Raw genomic sequence first — 26,807 nt, forward strand, 5'->3', positions numbered from 1 at the left:
CAAGGGGGCCCCCCTTTCACGTATGAAGGAACATTTACCACTTAGAGATTATTCATAATGGTACAAATATTATATATAATGCTTATCACATTAGAATGGTAAAAATATCTGTCCAGGGGGCAGCGGTATACTTCCCTTTACGATTTCATTTTTTGCTTGTTTATTTCTAATTTCTAATTGATTATTTATCATTTCTCATTTGTTTGCTATATTTTCTATTTCTACTGCACGTATAATATTGCAGATCGCTTCCTTGATTGCATGATTTGCAAATTTTGCTCAAAAAGGGGATTTAAAGTCGGGTAACATGGAATGAACCTGTTTTGTAATAAATATGATATGCTCTCTAGTCACGTGGGTTTAACTCAGTGTAGACTTGTCAGTTATCACCATGACATTATTTAGTATCTATATATATATGTTTTATACTAGAGCTAAATCATATATTTACAGATAGGTGTATGTGGGCATTTATATAAGACAACATAACAAGGTGTTTACTTTTAAGGTAAGTTTGCTATTTTTAATAAAAGTCTGCGTTATGTAGAAGGGTCCGATTTGATTTTTTTTATTTTATTTTTTTTACCAAGGCAAAAAATGAAAATTTAAACTAGCTTAAACTTTCCGTGATTAAAAAGCATCGTGACTGAATAAATAATATGGTCACCACCCTCCTTTTTGATTTTTAAGTCTCTGCAATAAACTTGCTCATATAAAAAAATGTTATTGTATCAATCCTACAATATTATAATGTAAAATTCATTTTTAAAAAAAAAATAACAGAAGTGGTGTGATGTGCCATTTTAATAATAACAGAAATCTTGAAATGGGTCATTATTAACTATAACAGAGATGTTTTAAAATTGTGCCGTTTTAAATAATTTATAACAATCAATAATTAGGAATTCAAGTTTAAGAAGCTTTTGCAATCGACAACTTTGATGTTTATGTTTATACTTTTTTTTATCTTTTTACGTTATAATTAATATGGGGAATGTTGAATAAATATTCAGACGATTACTTTCGGGAACTCACCACAATTGTGATGTACTGAAAAACGACGCGAACGCTTTCCGAGATGGACCGGACGGCTAATTTTATTGTATTGTTTACGCTATTTGTCTCGAATTCATTTTTAAGTTGTATTGTTATTCGAGAATATAAAGGCAGAATGATTTATGTCGAGTAGGATCGTTAAAAAGTTTTCCATTTTGATCTAAGCTGTTTGCAAAAAAGACAATTAGATTAGACCCGGGGAATTTTCCCCAAATACGAAATGAACGACGAGTGGTTGAATTATCCCAAACTTCCAAGCCCTCCAAAATAATCTGCAATTTTGATTTTTGAAAAAATTTTGTTTTTGAAAAATAAAATAAACTATTGTAACAAGAAACTTATCCTCCGTGCCCCAAAATTTAATATCTTCTTTTAGGGGTTCCTGAGATTTGGGATAAACGCTTTTTTTTCGAAACCTTTTTGGAGCGAAAGGGGGGAAGGGTGGGAAAAAAACACTCACTTTTTGGGCGCCAAAAAGGGGAATATTTATTTGGCCCTATTAGGAGGAAGTGAACAAAACTAAAAAATCCTGTAAAAAAAAAAAGCTTTTGAAAAAATTTAAAAAAATTTTCTTTAAAGTGGGAAATTTATAAACGTTTCAACAAAACTTTTAGGCCCTAATTTAAAAAAGTAATAAGGGAAAACCCTAAAAACCCTTTTTTCTGCCGTAGGGTTCCATATTTTTTATTCCAAAAAAATTTTGGCGTTTGCCCCCATTGATTCATATCAGGGGCCCCATACAGGGGAGGCCATTTTATTTTGGAGGGGTTTAAAAATTGGGAAGTTTCTAAAAAGGTTTTGTTAAGAGACTACAAAGAGTAGTTTATTTTGTACAAGGGCAAGTTTTATGATGGATTGATATTTTTCTCGTGCTTTTTTTCAAGAAATCCGAAGTGCATAGCGTGCTCATGGTTTGAAGTTATTCAACAAATCAGTGTTCACTACGCCGGAGGTCCCGGGTTTGATGTTGTTTTCTTTTCGCTACAGCTTACATCATTGGAAGTCTTCAACAATCCTACACGGAACTGTATTGGTCGATTAAAAAAAACTCGAAGTAATTATAAGACAAAAACATAAACAAAACTTGCAATTAGCCGTTGAAATCGGTCTTCGGCTCTATCTTAGATATGCCTTTATGTCGACAGAATCTTTATTTCACAGTGAAAATTATCAAAATATAATTTCACAATTTTTAATGAAGAGACTATTTCTAAAAGATTTTCCCCATGTGTAATAAGTGTCACACTGAAAAAGTTTTTTTCTTCATGAAATAGAAAAACTAGTTACACATTCTTACCTTTTACAGGAGACGATGCTCCATTTTTAAACTATATTAGCTTTGTAACACTGCACTTTGCTTTGGGGTCAAACGCTCTTTAGGATCCGAACCCAAAGTGTGATAAACTTCACAGCGCACTTTGGGGTCAAAACCGAAATATTGAGCTCAAAGTGCGTTGATCTGCTACATAACAACGCACTTTGGATTCCAGAGTTCTAAAGGTGTTAACTGAGTTCTGTTTAAATACTGAGTACTGACTTATTGCTTATTTGCGACATTGAAATATTTGAGGTTGAAATCAAGATGACGGTCGATACAATGTACGTATAAATATCACAGTGCAATATTACCAAGTGCAATTTAAATTCTGATGTAGTAGTAATAAAAAAGATGTGTTTGATTCTTTAGTGTTAATTAATTATTAATTTAACTTCTTAATTTTTTTTTTAAAAAACTGTGACCAAATAACAAACTACTATTGTATATGGTGGCCGGTTGCGGCCATTATAAACACGCTTTTTTATCGTTAAATGTAGCGGGCAACTTACGAACCAACAAGATTTCTATCGAAAAACATACAAAATGTCGCGGGGAACGTATAAACAGTTGTTGAAAACAGCAATGAACATTTGACTCCAGTGGCCGGTAGCGTTTATGGTTTCACTGTACATTTTATCCCTCGTGATGGCTACAGCTGCAGTTCATTTCAAGCCTAATTCACAATCTTCGATATTCCTAAATATTTGTACCACTTGATTTTGCTAAAGAAAACGCACAGTCACAAAGAAGAAAAATCATTAAAATTCTAGAACAAAGTTTGTAAAACAATTTATATATCATCTACATGATCATGACAAGTTAATGCATTACAGTAAATTTTGGTTTCCATCCCGTTAATCCTTATGATTTTACGTTTGTCATGTACCAATCATGTTATTTTATCTGCTGCTTAAGTAACTGCTGCGATAAGTAAATTTAAACTTTTCTTAAATTACTTTAATATGTCCGCAACGACTTTTTCGTGATTTGTGGCCATTATGGATGCCGTCCTGAGACTTAAATAAACTGATCGGAGTAAAATTTAATGTTAACAATAATTTACAGCAAGAGACGCTTTACATTTAACATAGAAAGAACTATAATTAACTAATTAAGAAATATAAGCCCCATAAATAAATAATAATAGGGTTATCCAGACTACTACTCAACAGGTCCTATCGTAAAAGGGAACTGGTTTTTAATTAGATGGAAATATGGGTGACATGCATAGTCTCTATAATTATCGGCACACAATGCTTGTTCAACGGTAAAGCTAAAATAATATGTTATTATCTAATCATCATTACACACAATACACATCATACATAATTATACTCTAAGACCACTATCCTATGAATATAAAACATAATTATAATAAATTGCTAATTGCAACCCTAAGATATAACAAATCTAATTAATCTATCGTCTGCTATTGTTAGCTCGTCTACTTCGTTCCTTATTTTTAGTTAACAATTGGCATTAACTACGAGATTTTTTTTTTCAAATATCATTAAAATCCATTCTTACTGATTTAATTTTTATGATCCCAAAGTGTGGTCGTTCGTCTGTTGAAAAAATGCATGTGTAGATGTTTCACGCACTTTGGGGTCAAACTTTGACACCAAAGTGCGTAACGCTAAACCCAAACAAAGAACATTTAAATATATACATAAATATTGGAATTACTTTGTAAAGTTTATAACTATTAAACTTTGGTCATCCAGGCATCGGTTGTCAGTTTACGATTTTCTTTTAACCTTTTTACCGGAAGTCATAAAGCCTTTTATATGTACAGTGCATGAAAAACATATGACCCACTTAATAAAATTACATGACGGAATGAACATAAATAACCCGACTCATTAGACAAGAGTATTAAAATGTGATAAATCAAAGTCAAAATTATATTCACTTAAAAAAGAAGAAGCAATCATGCAGTATTATAATAACCGGTATTAAGAAATTTTTCTGATATAAGTAATTCAAGTATTTCATTCACCTTATTAAGATAGGAAATTAATCTTGGTTAAATATTTTTTCTTCCTTTTAGTTTGTCATTGGTTACATGAGACTATCTCTCAGTCAGATTGGTAATACACGTTTGAACATGTCTCTAATCTTTTGCATAACTTCCTCATTTTTAATTTTAATTAATGTATAGTATAAACTCATTAAGACAGTCTTTTTGAACATTTTCAATGGTTTCTAATTGCGGATTTTGTAAAGAATGAAGGTTTTGATGTATTTCAATTGTACGAAATGACAAATTGGTTAAATACGATAGGTAAATTTAATACTTACAAGAAAGATTATATTAATGGCTGTCAACTTAAAAAAAATCAAAATCTGAAATATAACTCCACAAAAGTTGAAGGCATTATCGTATATATACCGGTATGGATCAAACTTGTGGCGTTAGTGTAAGTGAGATATTATTTCTGCATTATATGAAGCGAAAACATTATAAGAACGGAAAAAAATCAATAAAATGCGTTTTCATTTTTGCTTAAAAGGCTTGATAAAGGGAGAAACATAAAAGCCGCATATACAAGAAGCCCCTTCAGTGTTAATTGGCAGTTTGAAAACTGTTTTTTTCTTCTAAGTGTATAGTGACAAAATCACGAATAGTGTAAGAATTTTATGTATATATCGCAAATGACGTAACGTCTAAGTGTTGTTACACTAATGCAATACCATTTTAAGTAAATTGGTTTATTGTTCTCCTTCGCCAAGCGTTATGTGATAAAAATATAATCATTATTTGATGAAAGCTTTCACCTTATGTTCAACTCTATACAATTTCCCATGTTTGTTATAAGGACACAATGTTTTAAAACGATGTATTTAGGCCACGATATTATATTTTTTTAAACTAACAACAACATATGTTAGGTGCTTGAACAGGGGACTTGTAATCCGCATATTGATGGTGATGTTATACCGGACGTCAGATTCTTTTTTTTCCGTTTGCACAAATTGCACTGACGAAACAACTGGATAAAGTCACCTGGCGTGATGTAAAGCCTGGAATTCATTACAGAAGCTGATCTTCCAAGTTTTAGTAGGTTTTAAGTTCAGTGATAGGTCCAAATATTTTATATTTATTGATTAAAATGTTCATATAACTTGTTCAATGGGTACTGTATTTTTCAAATTTGTGCTAGCGGGTCGCAAATTAAATGATGAAAGTGAATTAATTTAATAACTTTTTTCTTAATTATAGTTATATGGTAATCTTTTACACAAAACATTTATCATCAATGACACCAGGAACAACTGTCTTTCCCACGTGCTTTCACGCTATGAAGGAACATTGATACCACTTAGAGATTATTCATAATGGTACAAATATTATATATAATGCTTATCACATTAGAATGGTAAAAATATCTGTCCAGGGGGGGGGGGGCGTGCAGCGGTATACTTCCCTTTACGACTTCATTTTTTTGCTTGTTTATTTCTAATTGATTAGCTATCATTTCTCTTTTTTTTTGCTATATTTTCTATTTCCACTGCAAGTATAATATTGCAGATCGCTTCCTTGTTTGCATGATTTGCAAATTTTGTTCAAAAGGGGGATTTAAAGTCGGGTAACATGGAATGAACCGGTTTTTAAATATGGTAATTAAATATTATTTTAACAACTTAAATAGTTTTTTTTTAAAAATGTGACCATATAACTAACTACTCTAGTATCTGGTGGCCGGTTGCGACCATTATAAAGCAATTTTTTTATCGTTTTATCATAAAATGTCACGGGTAACTTACAAACTCACGAGATTTCTGCCGAAAAACATACAAAATGTCGCGGGGAACTTATGAACAGTTGTTGGAAACAGCAAAGAATATAAGGGCTCCTGTGGTCGGAAGTATCTATGGTGTCACTTTGCATTTTATCCCTCGTTTGTCTGTAAGAAATTCTACAAGGGAAGAATCATAGGCCACGACTTTTGTTCCTCAACAACGGTCTCATAAAATATCGCGGCGAATAATAGTAATTTTCTGCCGCAACATTTGAAAAGGCATAAAAAGTTAAAAGGCTTAATGCTCAAATTTGACCGTTCAAAAAGTATACATAAAAACAAAATATAATGGCCGAAATCGGCTACCTAAAGTAGGCATATTTTTGCGTGACTTAGTCTACTATGTAGACAGAAAATGTCGCGCTTTCTTTTGTAAAGCTCGACATTTTACGACAGAAATATAACAGAAAAACTCGATAGTTTCTATTACCTCGACATTTTGCACAATTTCGACATAATATCTCGCGAGTTTCTCCGCGATATTTTATTAATTGCCGGTAAAAAATTCTCGCGGCTTTAGAATTGACGGTACCGGCCACCATAATTGTAAAGAATTCCTTAGAAATAAAATATGTTTCGAAAAATATCCTGTTTTGTCATCAATTTACTTGATAACTCTTGGTGTCACATTGAACCCCATTTTAAATATGATCTGGATGTTATTAAAATGCAGTTATTTTCATCTAACGCATTTAATGTTCTGTTTAAATGAATTGTAACAGGTAAGTTAGAATAGTTGCGTGATGGCTACAGCTGCAATTAATTTCAAGCCTAATTCACAATCTTCGATATTTCTAAATATTTGGACCACTTGATTATCGCTAATGATACAAAGTTGAATAATCATTAAAATTCTACAACAAGGTTTGTGAAACAATTTATATCTTCTACATGATCATGACCAGTTAATGCATTACAGTAAATTTTGGTTTAAATTTCGTAAACCTTAATAATTTTTAGGTTTTTTAAGGTACCAATCATGTTATTTTATAAAGTTACTGCTGCTATAAGTAAATTTATACTTTTCTTAAATTACTGAAATAAGCCCGCAACGACTTTTTCGTCATTTGTGGCCATTTTGGATGCCGTCCTGAGACTTAAGTAAACTGGTCGGAGTAAAATTTAATGCAAACGTTAATTTACAATAAGAGACGGTTTGTCTTTCTTCTACAACATTTAACACAGAAAGAACTATAATTAACTAATTTAGAAATGTTACCTCCCTTTATAAATGATAATAGGGGAAATCCAGTTTTTAATGGCGTCTTCAACATACCCTATCGAAAAGGGGAAACGGGTTTTTTAATTTTAGAGGGAAAAATTGGGTAATGATAGTTCTAAAATTTTGGGCACACAATGCTTGTTAAACGGAAAAAGCAAAAAAATTTTTATTATCAAATCATCATTCCCCACAATAAATGTAATTTACTCTAAAACTATCCTATAATTAAAAATAATTATAATAAATTTTTTAATGCAACCTAAAATACAAAAAATTAAATTTAATCTATCGTTCTCTATTTAGCTCCTATTCGTTTTTATTTTAACTACAAGAATTTTTTTTCAAGTACACAAAATGTATCCTAAATTTTCTAACTGATTTAATTTTTATGCCCCCCAAAATAGGGGTTTCGTCTGATGTTAAAAAAAAAGATAGTAATGAATTTTAAATTTGGGTCAAATTTTGCACCAATGCGAACGCTCTTTTGGGGGTTAGCCCAAAAGTACGTAACGCACGTGGGCGGGCCCCCAAAAAGTGCGTTTTGACCCCAAAGTGGGGTGTTAATACTTGCGATGAATATTTTACTGACAAACATTTATTTAAAATGAAATGAATTTTAATGTTTGACAGATTTTATAAAAGTTCAATTCTGAACTTTTTCCAAACATATCATTTTTAAAAGGAAAATAATACAAAAACTGCTACATGAAACCCCGCCATTTTAAAACCTACTTATTTTAGTGCTAATTGGGTTATGGACCATTTTATTTGTAAGTGTCCCCGCCTTTTAAACCCAAACCCAAAAAGAAAACATTTTTTGCATGAATATTTAAATTGTACAAAATATTGGAAATTTATTTGAAATTAAAAAAATTTAAATTTTTTTAACCCCATCGATTTGTCAGTTTACACGGGTTTTCTTTAACCCTTTTTTTACTTTTTTATAGGCTACAGTCTGCAATGCATACGCACTTTTGGTACCCATCTATTAAAATTTATATCCATGATGGAATGTACGTATATAACCCGACTCATTAGGCAAGGGTAATAAAATTCAAAATTATGTTTAATGTTTAAGTTTATTTGTACGTATTTACAACATTAAATTGGTCAGGCAAGCGACCAATTTAATTTTGTAAATACGTACTAATAATTTTTAACCGGCTTTAGTGTTTTAATCATTTTTTAAACAGTACTCCGAAGTTACTAGACTGATTAAACAGTTCGCCGATTAACCGAAGTTAATGTGTTACGATTCATTTGAAATACTGCAATCCTATTGGACAAAAAAAACTCAAACACGAAATATAAAAAATTATATATATAAATGCATAAAAATTATTATGACGAATGTTCTTATCATAACCCAAACTCATTAGAAAAGGGTATTACAATTCAAAATTACATCCACTTATAAAGCCGAAGAAGCAATCATACAGTATTATAATAACCGGTATCAAAACATTTTTCTGATATAAGTAATTTAAGTATTTCATTTAGTTTATTAAATGAGGAAATTAATCTTGGTTAAATATTAATATTTATTTCTTCCTTTTAGATATTCATTGTTTACATGAGACAGACAGCCTCAGACAAGTCAAATTGGTAATACACGTTTATACCTGTCTCTAATCTTTGTCAAATTATTTACGCATAACTTCCTCATTTTTAAGTTTAATTAATGTATAGTTCAAACTCATTTAAGGCCTCACCAGACGGTAGGATTTAGTTGTACAACACTAATTAGAGATAGGATGCACAATTTTCAAAGCAATACAACACTTGCATTCAGACCGTTATTCTGCATTTTAAGAATCTCCATAAAAAATCCCTCCAAATTGATCTCTTACATACTTTACTCACTAAATTATTTTTTTCTCCATGAGTAATGATTGAAACACCTCCATTTTTTTTAAATCTAATTTTTTTTTAATGTGCAGCCTGACCGAGACTCAAACCTAGGACCGTCGGAATACCGTACTGCGGTTCTACTGACTGAGCTATCCAGCGGCCTACAAACTACCCCCCCCCCCCTCTGATTAGAGAACAGTTCAATACCATAACATAATCATTTTCGGAATAATTTGGGATTCGAACATACCACAACTTTTGGTCTCCTGAAGAGTTTTTCAACATTATTTTTACCCCCTCTTACTACTATGCTTACCTTTTAACCATAATTGTTCTGGAATTTCATTCATTACACACATTATCAGAAGATAATTTGGCAATTTGTAACTTGTCATCGCGGGAGGTCTGTATGACGAGATTTTCAAAATAAAACATGTCTTATGCCTTACATCTAGTATTAAGATTAACGAATTCATGAAATAGTAGCATTCACACATTAAGATTTGCTTGTACATCTTAGTTTTCATTAGTGTTGTACTTTAAAATCCTACCGTCTGTTGAGGCCTTTAAAAAATCCCCGTTTAACATAATCAATGGTTTTTAATTGCGCACTTTGTAAAGAATGAAGGTTTTGATGAATTTCAATTGTACGAAATGATAAATTGGTTAAATACGATAGGCATATTCGAAACTTGCAAGTAAGATTATTCATGGCTGTCAACTTAAAAAAAAAATCTGAAATATAACTCCACAAAAGTTGAAGCATTATCGCAAAGAAATTAAAAATCTTATCGGATTGCATGCATGTTATAATGCTCAAGGTTTGTTGCGATAATAGAGTGTCTTTGTAATCAGTGTAAATTGAAATTGGCGTTCATTATCTTTTAACGTGATCAGGTTTAGTATTGTGTACAATACACACGTTCCATTTCAAATATGACAACATATATCAACAAGCTAATTGATCAGACAAATTCATAAAATAGTTGTGGGCAAATAAAAATGCCATTCAGAAGTTATTTTAGCTCTACAGTTAACATTTTTTAAACAAATCAATACATGTTTTTAATCAAAGTGACACTTTTCAAGTTTGATGTGAAATATAATTTTGTCTGCAGTTTAACTAACAGACCCAATGTTTTTTGTTGTTTCTTTATTTTGTTTCTTGTTATTTTTTTCTCTCTATTTTTTCTTCTTCTTTTTTTTATTGTTGTTGTTTTAAGGCGAGCCATAATCACTGTTTTGCACACTAAAAAAAGGTTTATCATTAATAATTTAAGAAAAAATATCGGTCTTAGCGGTGTTTATCGGCTATTTAACACTGGTTTGAAGTTTTGATGCGTAGGAATTGACCACGAAGGTCGTAGGCCTGATGTGTTAATGTTTTCGCATCAAAACGACAAAACCGGTGTTAAATAGCCGATAAACACCGTTATTTCGATTCTAACACGATAAAATAAGGAAGATCACTAATGTTATTTTTTCAAGCGGAAATAAGTTCCGATGCCGATTTTCGTATAACACTGTTCGATTTTCGCACCCTACTGTTGCTAAGATATAGAAATTATTAAACAGAAAAACGTTATTTTATCAAGTTTTCAACAATAAAAACTTACGTCTTAGAATGGGCTGTACACTTAGCAAATCTTATAAGTGTGCATGTATAAACATCATATATAATGTGAGTCAACATTGGCCCTATCATGCTGAAATTTTCCATAAATTCATTTGAGAGACAATGTATGATATTCCTTTTCTTTACCTTCATAACAAACACAAATTTAACATACATGCCAAATAAATGTGTTGGTGCGTAAAAAGTAAATGTCGCAAAATTATTGCATCTGTGATTTTTATTCTAAATTCTAACACGACCCGCATTTTCCCTATTGAACATACAAGAACCGAAAGTGTGTGTTATTATGCTATAAAATCACTGTTTGACGTTCTACATTTAGAAATGTGACGTAATCATTATACATGTGACGTAAGCACTATAAAATCCGACGCGCAGACAATAAGTACGGAAACAAGCCAGGCCGATTTTTGCTTAATATCAGGTACGGCAGTATTTATTTGTTGATGTGTTAGAATCGAAATAATATAGATCTATCTCAAACAGTGATTTTATCGCTCAATATCATCACTGTTTGGAGTTCGGATGCGAGTAATTAAAAGCCCGAGTGATATAATGATGCGTATCCGAACGACAAACAGTGATGTTATCAAGCGATAAAATCACCGATTTGGATATATTATTTCGATTCTAACACGACATCAACAAATGAATGCTGCCGTACCTGATATTAAGCAAAATTGCGTCTGATTTGCTTCCGTACTTATTTTAAGCGCGTCGGATTCTTTTAGTGGTTATGTCAAATGTATAATGATTATGTCACATATCTAAATATAGAACGTCAATTGTGACTCTGTTGCATAATAACACACACTTTCGGTTCTTCTATATTCAATAGTGAAAAATGCGGGTCGTGTTAGAATTCTTAATCAACGTATGCCTACCTTTATTTTACAAGCAACATTGCAGTTTTACTTATCGTTGTAAATTTAATTTTGTGGTATATTGCTGTTTCAAAAAATCTTGGCTCGTTACTCGGCGATTGTCTGTTGCACTCAATAACACGGGGGAGGAAGTGTTACACGAAGGATGGAGTTCTTATGATAACTTGTTCAGGAGTTTTTGTGATAACTGTCACGGAGTTCGTCAGAAAACATCTGTATATACTACAAAAACACTCGTTAAAAATGGTTATTTTCATCTTTCAAAAATGAGTTTTAGATGCTAAATTAAACTTTAATGATTAAGCTTGTCTTACATCTTGTATTATGTGTCAAAAACTAATTCACATGCCAATTTTAATCGCCTCTTGCTTCAAATCTGGTAGTTTTCAGTGAAATTTCCAAATTATTTGCCAATTCACAAGTTTTGACCTGTTTATTACTGGTCTTCATCCTTGCCATACATAATTACCTAATTATAATGCAAAATTGCAAACATAAAGCACCGGCTCACAGATATATACCCGATTTTTCAAATGTTCCGGAGTTCTTGTGATAACACTGAAGATGTCACAGAGTTCTTATGATAACTTTTGTTATTGCCAATGTGTTTCTTGCGCTAAATCACGGCACGTTTTAGCGTTTTTTATTATTCAATAAGATTATAAATCATTATGAAATGTAGTACGCTCATCCTTTGCGCAAAAAATAGGATATATAATGTTGGTTTTGAGTGAATTTTAGTTCAAGAGATATTATTTCTTACCCCCGTTTCTTTTTCATAGTATTTTTGTTTGTTTGACGCAGATTTTGTAGACTGGAAAAAGGATTTATATACTGGTTTCCTAGCAGTTTCCAGCTCCTAGCAGTATTCTGGCCCTTAATCATTTTCATCCAGGCATACAAACTGTTTTTTCTCAGTTAAGCATCTATGTTACTGCATCAGTCAGAGAAACAATTGTTTTCTATGTAACACAGCAGTTATAATAGTACAGCGATTAATATGTTTCAAAGTTTTGTCTCTTGTTTTTAGTTACATTAGAGAACTTGCGACACTTACAAGCACACCTGGAGAATTCTAGTTTGAATGCCCATGCACAATAACTGAAATCCCATTCTAGGTAAATCACTACTTTTAAACAATATATTTGCAGACGACACGGAAAAGTTTGGGAAGTTATCTACATGTGTATTTGAAAACCCAGCTTAACATTGCTTATTAATTGGTACTGAATTATATTCAAAATAAAAAAGGTTCGAAAAACTGCTATGAAATTTTGAATAAATGTGAGCAAAGTTGTTACATCTCAGGCCTTTATTCCATCAAAATGTAAAATAAAAGAGCAACATTAACCCATGATAATGCTGGACAGGTACCTAACTTTGTTCTGTCAAAGTTTGCATTCTTTGGTAGACAGATTTTTACTTTCACTTAAAGTGCGATTTGGTGCCGGGAACTGCTATGAAACCAGTAGGGCATTTATGTACGTGATAAAATGCGCTTTGATATACTCAAATATGGTATTTCCATATCTATTTCTCTGTCGATGTTTGATGAGTATTTCCCCTATGTAATCTTAGTGGAGGAAACTCTGCTACTTTTGCTGTAATTGATAACAAAAATACATAGTCAAACTTAGTTTGCTTGAACCTGGAGGGACAGTTCAAATTTGTTCGAGAGATCGGTAGTTTATCATGTATCGTACTTTTTTAAGACATAGGTGTGGAAATTATCCTGGTTATATACTTATCTATTATGGTATAAAATGATACAAATTACTTAGCCCTTAGGTAAGGGAAGCATGCCTATATATTGTCTGCTTAAGAAAGGTGGTTGCTTAAAACATGTGAAACTAAGAACAACGTGTACGTTTTGAGACATTTTTGTGGTTTAAGCCATTATACTGCTGAATACCAGTGACCGCTGGTTCAATTTTTACTGTAGCTATTTATCCTTTGCAGACACTTAAAACCAACTTTTTATCCACATTTTTGTGCAAAGGATGATCGTACTGCATTTCATAATGATTTACAATCTTATTGAATAAAAATAAACACCAAAACGTGATGTGTTTTAGCGCAAGAAACACACTGACAATAACAAAAGTTATCATAAGAAATCTGTGACATCTTCAGAGTTATCACAAGAACTCCGGGACATTTGAAAAATCGGCTATAAATCTGTTAGCCGGTGCTTTATGTTTGCAATTTTGCATTATAATTAGGTAATTATGTATGGCAAGGATGAAGACCAGAAATAAACAGGTCAAAACTTGTGAATTGGCAAGTTATTTCGAAATTTTACTGAAAACTACCAGATTTGAAGTAATTAAGAGGCGATTAAAAATGGCCTGTGAATTAGGCTTTGACACATAATACAAGATGTAAGACAAGCTTAATCATTAAAGTTTAATTTAGCACCTAAAACTCATTTTTGAACGATGAAAATAACCATTTTTAACGAGTGTTTTTGTAGTATATACAGATGTTTTCCGACGAACTCCGTGACAGTTATCACAAGAACTCCTGAACAAGTTATCATAAGAACTCCATCCTTCGTGTAACACTTCCTCCCCCGTGAATAAGGAAGTTCAGAAAGACTGTTGACGCTAATAATGTGTTCATTACCGCTTATCCCAGCGCCGATCACAAGAAATACGATGAACCTCAAACTTAGATTTTATCAATGTCTAAAGAACAACATAAGATTGCAGTTTCTACAGAATGTCATACAACACATACACAGTGCCAAAGCGCCAACAATCTGTCTGAACATTTATAAACAACATCAACCTAATCCTAATGGAATCTCACCAAAATTTCTAGCTATACTTAAATGTAATAGAAGCTACACGGGATGAAATGAACGAGAAGTTTAGATGCCACAAACCATCGCCTACGGATACACGAAAATTGTCCAATAGTAAATAAATAAACTCCAATATTTTGAAAAAAGGTTACATTTAAACGACAAAGCTGCCAGGCTGTAATCAACAGTCAGGACAGGCATACAATATTAGAATAATCTTCAATGATACATTTATTTTGCGTATCGCAATGTCACATTTATTCGGCATGCTTATCAAATTTGTGTTTCTTATGAAATTTTTTAAATGGAATATCATAAAATGTCTCTCAACTGTATTTATTGAAAACTTCAGCATGATCTTACCAAAATTGACTCACATATGACACCATTTATACACGCACACTAATAAAATTTGTAAAGTGTATTGTGTTTGTCAGTCTTGTATGAAATAACGTCAGCGTTAATGAATGAGTTGTATACTTAGGATGACGCCATTACGCTGCTTACGGATTGGCGCCGTTTTGTCAAAATATTTATTAACTGATATGGATCAAATTTGTGGTGTTAGTGTATGTGAGATATTATTCTGGTATTGTTTGAAAAGAAAACATTATAAGAACTGAATATATAAATAAAAATGCTTTTTAATTTTGCTTAAAAAAGTTTTGTGAACTATATAATCGAGGGTGAAAACATAACAGTCGCATATACAAGTAGTCCATAACCAGTGTTTATTGGCAGTTTAACACCGGTTTTTTTCTTCTTTGTCTATAGTGACAAAATCACGTGGAGTGTTAGACTATTTTTAAAAAGAAAAGTACGATTGTTTTTGTGTGTTACATTAAGTCCATATTGCGGTGTTTAAAGCTGCATGCCTCCAGATGAATCAAAATATTCAAGAAAATCAAACTTGAGAAACAGTACTTTGAATTATAAGAACAATAAAAAGATTCAAGACTAAAGTAATAGTTTCCATGTAACGGCGATTTGTGACCGATTTTTGTAGTATTTTTCACTATACATGTTTTTCTACTTCGTTACTAACGCAGTAATGGCTATTTTTGCATATTTTGACCTTTATTTTTGCTGATTTACATGGATTGTAAGTGCCGTATCCAACGTGAAACTTATTTTCATTGTTCACTCGACAATATTTTACTTTTTAAAACATTTTCAAAATTTCAATAAAATTTGCATGAATCTGGAGGCGTGCTGCTTTAACACTTATTTTCTCAATACCTTTAATCATTTTTGTTTTAAGCTATTATCAAGAAAATCAAATCGACTTCTTTTATAGTATTAAAAAAAACAGTTGATCAGAATTCAGTTCGAACCTCCAACTCACTTAATATATTCTAAACTTTTGAGTATTTTCAAAATTCCTGTATGTCAATTAACAAAAATCCAATTCTCATTTTTAAAGGCATTTTTCTCTCTTTTTTAAAATTGACTTTATTGTAGGAAATAACGTTTCTAAATTGCGCAGTTGAAATGCTCAAACACTTCATGATCATATGTAATGATATATGTAATAAATGCATTTTCGTTACAGAGACCAATATATCTTACATTTTACATTTTATTATACAAATAACATTTTGAAAAAAAAACTGAATTAAAGCAGCTCGACCATCGTTCCTTTTTTTTTCTTTTGAGATATTATATGATTATGTAAAGCCAACTCTTTAGATTTGTTATGGGATATTGTCTCACGAGAAAACAAGACAAATGTAGAAACTTCAATGTGTAATGCGCGATGAATATCAGTTAAGAATATAATATTTTATTTAATATTGCACCATATTTCTACATTAATAGGTACAAAAGAATGGACTTCAAGATATTAGTACTGCTTCTAGCGTCTACCACAAGATGTTTCTGTGTGTTAATATGCAATCCTACCAGCAACGCTACAGAAAGACATCGCCTTTACACAGAACTTTTCGTAAATCAGGGCTACAACTCTAAGATTCCTCCATTCAACCATATAAATCACTCTTTTGGTATGTTTTTTGTTGTTTTTTGTTTTTGTTAAATAATTTAATTCATAAGTCTGTAGTCTATAAAATAGAGGATATTGAATGAGTGTAGTTTAATACTAAATTTATTGAACGAGTTGAATAAAATAATATTATGCGAGCCTCTGGCAAGTTAAATAAATTTAGTATTGAATCTACACGAATATAATATTCTATTTATCACATAATATAAAATAAGAACAATAAACTGTAAAAATGAGTAATTTTTCAACGACGTGCCTATAGTGTAACGCTAACATAAGCGCGCTTTAACGCTATGTTTCTATATAGCGCAAATGACGTCACGTCAAAGTGATATTACACTAGTGTAATATCGTTTTTATTTGTTTGGGTCGTCAGACCAAACAAATAATGGTAGCGAAATTTCAGAGCCTAATGCTGTAAATTGCAATTGCCTAAAGTAGTCCACTTTTTTGAAGCGGTTACTTCTCTTTATATGTACACTAACGCCGAAAAAAATCAGGGGAGATCAATACGTAAAGTTTGTCAAATGACAGGCGCATTAATTTTCAAGCAAAGTAGTTCCCGAATGGTCGAATATTTCTAATATTGTTTCATTCTTTATAGATATACATGCTTACAGTAAGCTTCATGATTATTTACATCTGTGTTAATCAAAAGGTTTAGCGTCGAAATAATAAGATATTTTATAAACCCTAATTTAGAATAATATGGTTTTCTTCAGGCTGTTATCATATAAGTTCACCGTGGTTGAGGGGTTCGCACGCTCGCTTATGAATCGAGAGGTCTGAAGTTCGAATCCCAGTTGAGGCAACTTATTTTTTTTTTTTTTTTTTGTTTAAGTCAAATAAAAATTGAATTGACTATCAGTGTTGCAATTAGTCTTATAGCCATTCTACTACAATTAAAACGCTGGAAAGCATTGGTGGCACTATACAAAAACAAATTGTTTTATAATCTCACAACCTTCACCTTTCTGACATTCTGAGACCCAAACAAATTCAGCGCCTCCTGTGCTTTGATTATTAAATGGTTTTGGTTTATACAGAATTTATTTTAGTTCGATTGTGTAGGAAGCTATAAGCTTATAGACACACTTTCGAATCCGTTCCTGGAACCAACCAGTACTGAGCAATGAGTGTAAAGTTTCTTGCTCAAGGAAACAACGACTTGCCCCTGACGGGGTTTGAACCCGGTTTCATTACACTCCTGTGCCGCGGTTTATGTGATAAACCACTACAAAACTCCGGTTCTATGGAAAACTGTGCAGCCTTGTAAACGTGTATAATGTATATGAGAGCATGTGTATACGGATTGAATATACACAATACGTATTAGTTGTTTTTTGTTGTAACGTAGACTACTAAACATGTAGTAGCATTATTTTAAGCGATTAGCGTCGAGAAAGAGTTACTCTCCTTTACGGATGTGGCATAAATGGGGGATAACCGCTTCGAATGTTAGCTTGCATAAATACTGATCGTTCAGTTATGAAAATAACATGACAATTTTGACGAATGCATGCGTAACATCCATATAATGACAAGAAAAGTAAATGTTTCAGATTAATTCTTGCTTTGGGGGAAGAAAACAGAAAATCAGCGAAATGGTCATTGCTAGTTTCTTGAGTGATTCTCTGTCATTTAGAAAAAAATCTAGCGTTTATGTGACAAACATAAAAATAAGATTGTTAATGCCTTCTTGATTTTTTATTCAAGCAGTAGAAAGTAGACGAATGCATTTCGAAGGGTCTGTGATAAAGATTTATTGATTCTTTTTCATTATGCCATATAAAAAACTTACAAAGAACCAGATATAATATATTAACGTTCCTTAATCATTTGGCAACTGATTATTGCAACAGATTATTGTTATTACAATAATATTCTTATAATTATATAATAATTGCGAAATTGCAGTCTTTGGATGGCGTGCATGGGGTGCATGTTTTACTTAATCCACACCACTTTTAAATTTCTTACACCACCGTGTGACAGATGAAAAGTTCATTACTCCCATAAACACGACAAATTTCATTAAATGTGTCTTTCACATGTATACCAAGAATACAGCGATTCTTGATAGAACCGTTTTTGTCAGTGGAAGGAGACCTTTTCCTTAGTATACACAAGTAGATATATAGCGTTAATTGAGCTACTGTTAAAGAATAACAATGTATTGTATCATTTGAGAGCTTACACACAATCATCTATGCGATTCATGTACATAATTCGTGCAAAACGTGGTTAAAAGCGAGATATTAGTCTAGTTGCATCCTTTTTGCAATGAATTATTTTGGGGCATTTGATGGTAAGGTATTTGTTTCAATAAATCACCTTTTTATGTTTCAGATGTAAACATTTCTTTCTTTCTTGAAACGATAATTGACTTAGACGAGATAACAGGAGTATTGAAGACAGCATCCTACATGATTATAGCATGGTACGATGAATACTTGCAATGGGATAAAACTGAATATAACACTACTACGGCATATTGGCCTCAGGTAACATTCCATTCCGGATGACGTTTTCAAGGGGCAGGACGTGAAGTGGTTGCACACTTGGTTCAAGCGAGCGAATTAGTTGCAAACTTGACAAAATGGCGAACCCGGTGTGATTTTTTGAAACAGGTGAACAAATTTTTGCCAGGCAAGTGGGTTTCTTTGTTATTTTAAAGTTCATTAGTATGTCTATTCCATATTGCAATATACATGTATATGCCACACTCGGTTAAAGGTTTCAGCATCCTAAAGTCTGTTTTGACGAAGTTATTGAAGATATAAACTGATCATGTAGATATTTTGAAATTTGACATGTGACTGTTCTGGTCGGTTTTTCTCCTAATTTATTCGACTTTGTAAGTTTTGAACTGCACTTAACAATAACAAAATATGTTTCTGTCAATGCTGTACAAGTGGTTTAGTTCGCAAGTCCGAAGATAACGTTCAATACACAAAAATATCTTGTTCAAGCACATTTTAGTTGCAGACTTATACTTCAAGCATTTTTGGTTGCAAACTTTTGTGTCAATAATGTGGCATGCATATTTTTAGCGAGGAATAACTTATAGCAATATTGAGGCAATTATGCCCGTTCATCTTATGAGAATTATATATAGAAATTGTGCATGCGTGCAGATATATCCTTACACAGGGTCTTTCAAATAGATACATAACACAATATGCTAAATCGAAGTTCAGTTGTGTTTATCCTCATCATTTTTCTCCTCGATATACTTCTTTTCTTTTTACAAAGTCTTAGGACTTTTTTATATCTTGGCATGACTTACTGTAAAGGAAAAGAAAAAAAAGCAACAAACAGCTTTCATTATTGTTCGTTTTTTAGATTTGAAATAAATTTGATAGTAGATAAAAACTATATTAACATTGACACAAGGGAATTATTCACATGTTCCTTATCATTGACCAATCGAAACATCTTCCAAATTCCCTAACAGTTTTGTCACGTATCAGTCAATGTAAATAACCAATCGTATATCAGTTATATTATGATCTAATAATCAAAATCGTCTCTAGAATACCAATTGACATATGATGTACATCAAATCCGAAATATTGTAAACAAGCATGTCATTTTAACTTTTGGCTTCTAAAAATATTTTAAGTACATTTACATACTTTATGTCTAAAGCAACTGCTGATCTTTACATACGAAACAAACAAATTAACATTTCTTGTGGTTATGATAAACTTTGGAAATTTTGCCGAGTAACATCGTATGTGTGCACATGTCCTTATGTTTATGATGAAAATAATTCACTTACAACAGTACTCTCACATACGTTTGTTTTGTATGTAGTTTTCATTTGCATTTTACATATGATGACATATTTCAGGATTGAAGTATCAATAAATATTTTTCTACATGCTATTATTTTGTTTGCAGGCTTTAACTGATGATTGTATTATTGAACGGAGAACCATGTAATTTGAAACATAAAGTGCATAATTGTTGTAAAAGAAGAAAGTATAAATAACATTTATAACAAAAACAAGTAACAGAACATAAATGTCAATAATTGCCATTGAAAATGGTTAAAGATCCTGTAACACATTTTTATGGTTTTACATAAAAAATATGAAGCTCAAATTAAGATTTATTTATATTGTAAGTTTCAAAAAGATAATACCGAATTTAATATTTCATGAAAATAAAGGGAAGTAATTAGAAATTTGTTTTCTATAAATTCTAAGTCAAATTTTCCAATAAGAAATGAATGCATATAATTTAATTATAACGTTTAATATGTACAAATATTTGCAGTGCATATTTTACATATTTTTCACTGTTTGAAAATTGTTGTATTAGCATACATATATATAGTTTCACGCAAGTGTGGTAGCCTGTACAACCACAATTACAAAACATACAGGATCTTCAATAAATATATCCTTCTACACCCCTTTTGCAAAGTTTTACTATGGATTTCAATGGAATAAGAATAAGTTTGCAACCTAAAATGCTTGAAGTATAAGTCTGCAACTAAAATGTGCTTGAACAAGATATTTTTGTGTATTGAACGTTATCTTTGGACTTGTGAACTAACCCACTTGTACAGCATTGACAGAAACATATTTTGTTATAACTTAATGCAGTTCAAAACTTACAAATTCGAATAAATTAGGAGAAAAACAGACCAGAACAGTCATATGTCAAATTTCAAAATATCTACATGATCAGTTTATATCTTCAATAACTTCGTCAAAACAATTCTAGGATGCTGAAACCTTTAACCGAGTGTGGCATATATTTGCATTATGGAATAGACATACTAATGAACTTTAAAAATAACAAAGAAACCCACTTGCCTGGCAAAAATTCGTTCACCCGTTTCAAAAAATCACGCCGTGTTCGCCATTTTGTCAAGTTTGCAACCAATTCGCTCGCTTAAACCAAGTGTGCAACCACTTCACGTCCTGCCCCTTGGTTTGTCATTCTCTACTTGTGTGGTGTATGACTGTATGTATACGTTTATTGCTCAGATATTGATACAACTACATGCATAATACTGTTTATTATATACTTTTAAATGAAATATTGAGTTACTTTAATTTTCCTATTTTCACTGTAAAGATTTATTTTTTACTGCAGTGAAACATTTTCCCATATTTTCACTGGTGTCTTGCCGGACTACTTTCTTCTAAATTTAGTCAATACACAAAATTAAAAGGGAATTCTCCATATTCGTAAGGTTAAAAAGAGAAAAAGTATATAATAAACAAAGATTGTTCTATTAATACAGGATTTATTTTCATCTTGTGAGATGAAAATTATCATATTTCACTCGTATTTATTTTGCATATCACTTGATGAAAATAAATCCTGTATTTATTGAAGAAACTTGAATATCCTCTATATTCTAAACCCATTATTTCATGAGTATCTTGTAAAAAATGGCTGTTTTCATTGAAAAGCCTCCAGTTACAAATTCAAATTGTTATGAAACTATAATAAAGGTTTCTTGACACAAATGTTGACTTGACCTTAGCCTTGTAACGGCATACTCAGTTTTTAATTCCCATGGCAACGAGGGTACATCTTAAAATTGCCAAAAATCACTATTTTAAGTTGATTTTTCTATCGAGTGCTGCAACCTCTCAATCGATTGAGATAGGGTCAAAGGCTTTTCAGTGTTGGTTACACGTTACCTTAAGGTCGGACTGAGGCCAGTTTTACCCTCTCACAAGTCCAAAATTTTTAATCTCCTTCCGCATAGCGGAAAGGGGATGATAAGAATGGCCTCCGTTCATGTCCTTCTGTCCGTCCGTCTGTCCGTCCGTAACACTTTCGTGTCCGCTCCATAACTTTTAAACAACTGAAAATTCTTTGAAATAAATTGGCACAAGTAATAGCCATAATAAGACGATGCGCAGAGCGCAATAATTGGGTTGCTACCCCCAAGGTCAAGGTCACACTTAGAGGTCAAATGTTAAAAGCTCTTCATTTCATAATAAAAGTCTACATTTCGTGTCCGTTCCATTACTTTAAAACCACTGATTGTTTTAAATAACTAGGTACAAGTTATAACCATAATGAGACGATGTGCAGAGCGCAGTAATTGGGTTGCTACCCCCAAGGTCAAGGTCACACTTAGAGGTCAAATGTTAAAAGCTCTTCATTTCATAATAAAAGTCTACATTTCGTGTCCGCTCCATTACTTTAAAATTACTGATTGTTTTAAATAACTAGGTACAAGTTATCACCATAATGAGACGATGTGCAGAACGCAATAATTGGGTTGCTTCCCCCAAAGTCAAGGTCAAACTTAGAGGTCAAATGATAAAAAAACACCTTAATTTAATAATTTAAAGCCTACATTTCGTGTCTGCTCCATAACTTCTAAACTGCTGACTTTTTTTAACTTGCCACAAGTGATGACATTAATGGGACGATGTGCAGATCGCAATAATGGGGTGGCCACTGCTTTCCGTCCGTCCGTCGTCCTTTCGTAATATTTTACTTAAAACGACATCTCCTCATAAACCACTCAGCCAATTTCATCCAAACTTCACAGGAATGTTTCTTTGGTAGTCAACTGTAAAAATTGTTCAAAGAATTTAATTCCAAGCAGAACTCTGGTTGCCATGGCAACCGAAAGAAAAAACTTAAAATATCTTCTTTAAGAAAACCGTAAGAGCTAGAGCTTAAATATTTGGCATGAAACATCATCTAGTCAGTGTCTACTAAGTTTGTTCAAATAAAAGCCCCGGGGTAAAAAAATGGTCATTGTTTTTCCCTTTATGTATAAAGTAAAAACTTAAAAATCTTCTTTTAAAAACCCCAAGGAGCTAGAGCTAAGATATTTAGCATGAAACATCTTCTAATGGGTATCTACCAAGTTTGTTCCAATAAGGGGCCCTGGGTTAAAATTGGCCCCGCCCCAGGTGTCATTGATTTTCCTTATATGTGCGTAGTAAAAACTTAAAAAATCTTCTTTTAAAAAAAACCAAAAAGCTAGAGTTTAGATACTAAGTATTAAATATCTTCTAATGAGTGTCTACCAAGTTTGTTCAAATAAAAGCCCTGGGGTCAAAAGTGGCCCAGCCCCAGGTGAGCGGTTTCAGGGCCATCATAGCCCACTTGTTAAGATAACTTAACAATATATATGATCACCATTATGACACCATTGGCGGAGCACAATAATCAAGTCACAACCCTGAAGGTCAAGGTCACACTTAAAGGTCCAATGTAAAAATATCTATTATTCATGTCCTCTCTAAATCTTATTGACAATTCAAAGATTTTAAAATTACTTGACATAAATGATCATCACCATGACACAATCTGCAGAGTTCAACATCCAGGTTGCTACCTCCAAGGTCAAGGTTATATGTTCTCCATAACTTTTTTTACTTCATGGAAAATTTCAAATAACATGACACAAATAATCACCATCATGAAAGTATGTGCTTATGATATGCATGGCATAACATCATGGTCGTGGCTGGTAAAAAGTTCACTGCGGAAGGGGATTTAGATGTCCTTCAGACTGCCTTGTCTTTGAGGTTGAATTTGCCGTAGCTGTCAGCCTTAAATAATAAATGCCGCTGAAGAAGGCCAAATGCAACGGCAAATTCAAATTAGCTTGTTTAACCATATGCATGCACATGTATATATGATATGTACGTGTATATATGTATACAGAAATAGGAAATACTATCGTAACCATATTTTTGCAGAACGATATTTGGAAGCCAGATATAGCTCTACATAATTCAGTTGGATCATATAAAAGTCTTGGACATGAAAATGTTATGGTTAAAAATATTTATGGCGGTCATATATTGTGGGTCCTTCATGAGGTACGTATATTTAATTACTGCCCAAGAATACCTTAGTTTTCAAATCACCTGATATAAACTACATTGTACAATGTATTATGTATACACATGCATTGTACTTAACCATGTACTACTGCGACATTACTCCAAATAAGTTTATAAAATCTTTAAAAAATCAAACTTAAGAAGTCCATGTCTATTGTTTAAGAAACATATAAATACATATATTTTCATATTCCAGGTGAAAACTCTCATGTAAAATATGAAAGAATGTACTGTTTTTACAACCTAAGTTTTGTAATGATACAAGCGTAGTAAATTTTTGCATTGTAAGTGCAATCAGATTTAACTGACAACATGTATATCAATATTTCAGATGTTTGAAACGTCGTGTGATATAGACATGACTTATTACCCATATGATGTACAAACTTGTGAAATACGATTTGCGACTTTGAGCATCCTTGAAGTAAGCAGCTTTGACTGATGAAACAATTGCTGGCAAATAAACGTATCCCAGACTGACCATACAATACTACCTTCACTACTTTTTATCCAAATATTTCTTGTAACCACCAACATTTATAATTAGCTGGTGCATAACCAATTGCAACCTTTCGGCCCTTTCAAACTTCAAAAAAGAAACTCGGGCACAATAGTAAGAAAACACAGAACGGAAAGGGTATTTCGGTACAAAATGTCCATTTTTTCACATTAATTCGGATTTGGTTAAAATTGAATATCAGTGAGCATTTTTAAATTGATTATTATTGCAAGATTTTTTTTTTCAGACATAATTTTACCGAAATGTACTTTATTTTCCTTTGAATGTCAAATATGTGCAATAATACACTAAAAATGATTACACATCTAACACCACGTGGTAGAAGTACTTTCTCCGAGGTTGTTATCAATAATAGCCGAGATGTTCTGATTGGGTACATAACGCATATGACGTCACAGCAATAGTTTATGCACGACCGTGCAATGTCGCCTTTATAAAGTCGCAGGTATGCGATTTGAACAAATTATTGAACATTGATGGCCCTACTGAAATACTTGCCCTGGAATAATCCTTTGTTGTTGTCTTTGTTGATGTTACGTTTTATGTCGCACCAACATATAGAAGGTCATATTAAGACTTTCCAGTTATTTCAGGTACTTCAGCAGTCCCTCTCGAGATTTGAGAACTTATGTTTTTTTTTTTTTCTAATAAAACTTATCAACTTCGAAGTATCGGAAGGAATTTTATTGTCTTTGTAGAAAATATAAATAAATATTATTTCTTATTTCGGATCATAATAAAAGAAACATGCTTACAGTAAATCTATCACTTCGTTTCATGTTATTCAATAACGAAAAATGAAAAATATAAAAGAACTGTGTCATGGTAAAGTTACGCCGGGCCGGGGAGAGCCTGCTAGTCGCAGGGTAACAATTTATACTTCTCAGGATTATACCTAGCTGGTAGATCACTATAGGTTCACTTCTATTCAATAGTCAGGAAGTCAGTAGAGTAACTTCGGGTGATTTCGTCACTTTAAGAGAATTTTGCTCACAAAAGTTTAGGTGTCGATATTACAAGATCCGATTTTAACCCGAATGTGAAACTAAACTTTTTGGAATACTTTTTGATTATGTAAACGAACAAGAATGTCTTGTTTGATTTGCAATATCTCTCTAACGAACATAGATATCGTCGTGTAATTTCGACATGTTTCGTCTTATTTCGACATACTCCAATTTGTTTTTTTTAAATGAAAGGAGAACATGAAACATTTATTTGTTTTTCTGTGCAATTAGATAAAAAATTATAAAACATATTCAATCATTAAATATAATTGCAATTTTTTGTTATAGGACACTAAAATGACATTCAACTAATGAAAGAATTTGAGGACATAATGTTCAAACATAATAAATGAAAAAAAATCATTTTCGAAGTAACAATTACGTTTCTTTTAAGTTTTGAATAGGTTCATAATTATATTCTTTCCAGTACAGTACATGTACGAATATATTTAATTGATAAGAGCTTTACCTGTACATTGCTTTTGCAATGTTTTGAAGTAAATATATTGCGCTATTAAGTACATACTGATATGCACAATCATTGACCATCAATTATCAAACCGGACACAAAACTCGCAAAGAAAGGTGTATTTTTATCACTTACTCAAGAGGCAACTTAAATATAATCGGTTCGCCTGTACTTGAAAAATGCCATCTATTTGGACATAAAGTACACTTAATCCATTTGTCATTGTCACCATTCTCATCATTACAGGACACTGGCGGCGTTGACCAAAGTCGTCGTCAGTGTCAGCATAGGTGGGAATTTCAGAATTTAATTCTGACGATGTCAGTAGACTTGCAATACAGGACTAGCAGACGACTCGGTGATTATGAAGGTAATTTTTGTCCAAA

The 26,807-nt window shown here is 32.2% G+C and overlaps 1 protein-coding gene across 1 annotated transcript; it reads left to right on the forward strand.

Moving 5' to 3' along the window:
* Nucleotides 1-251: 251 nt before the first annotated feature.
* On the forward strand, nucleotides 252-25,677 carry LOC132738418 (acetylcholine receptor subunit delta-like). The gene is made up of 5 exons (XM_060725912.1): nucleotides 252-508; nucleotides 16,395-16,579; nucleotides 18,928-19,082; nucleotides 24,279-24,401; nucleotides 24,757-25,677. Exons 2-5 carry the CDS (start codon nucleotides 16,405-16,407, stop codon nucleotides 24,865-24,867), a joined length of 564 nt encoding a protein of 187 aa, XP_060581895.1. The 5' UTR covers nucleotides 252-508; nucleotides 16,395-16,404; the 3' UTR covers nucleotides 24,868-25,677.
* Nucleotides 25,678-26,807: the final 1,130 nt, after the last annotated feature.

This window comes from Ruditapes philippinarum, unplaced genomic scaffold, assembly GCF_026571515.1.
Source record: "Ruditapes philippinarum isolate M1 unplaced genomic scaffold, ASM2657151v2 ctg14938_1_1_1_1, whole genome shotgun sequence".
Classification (NCBI taxonomy): Eukaryota; Metazoa; Mollusca; class Bivalvia; order Venerida; family Veneridae; genus Ruditapes; species Ruditapes philippinarum.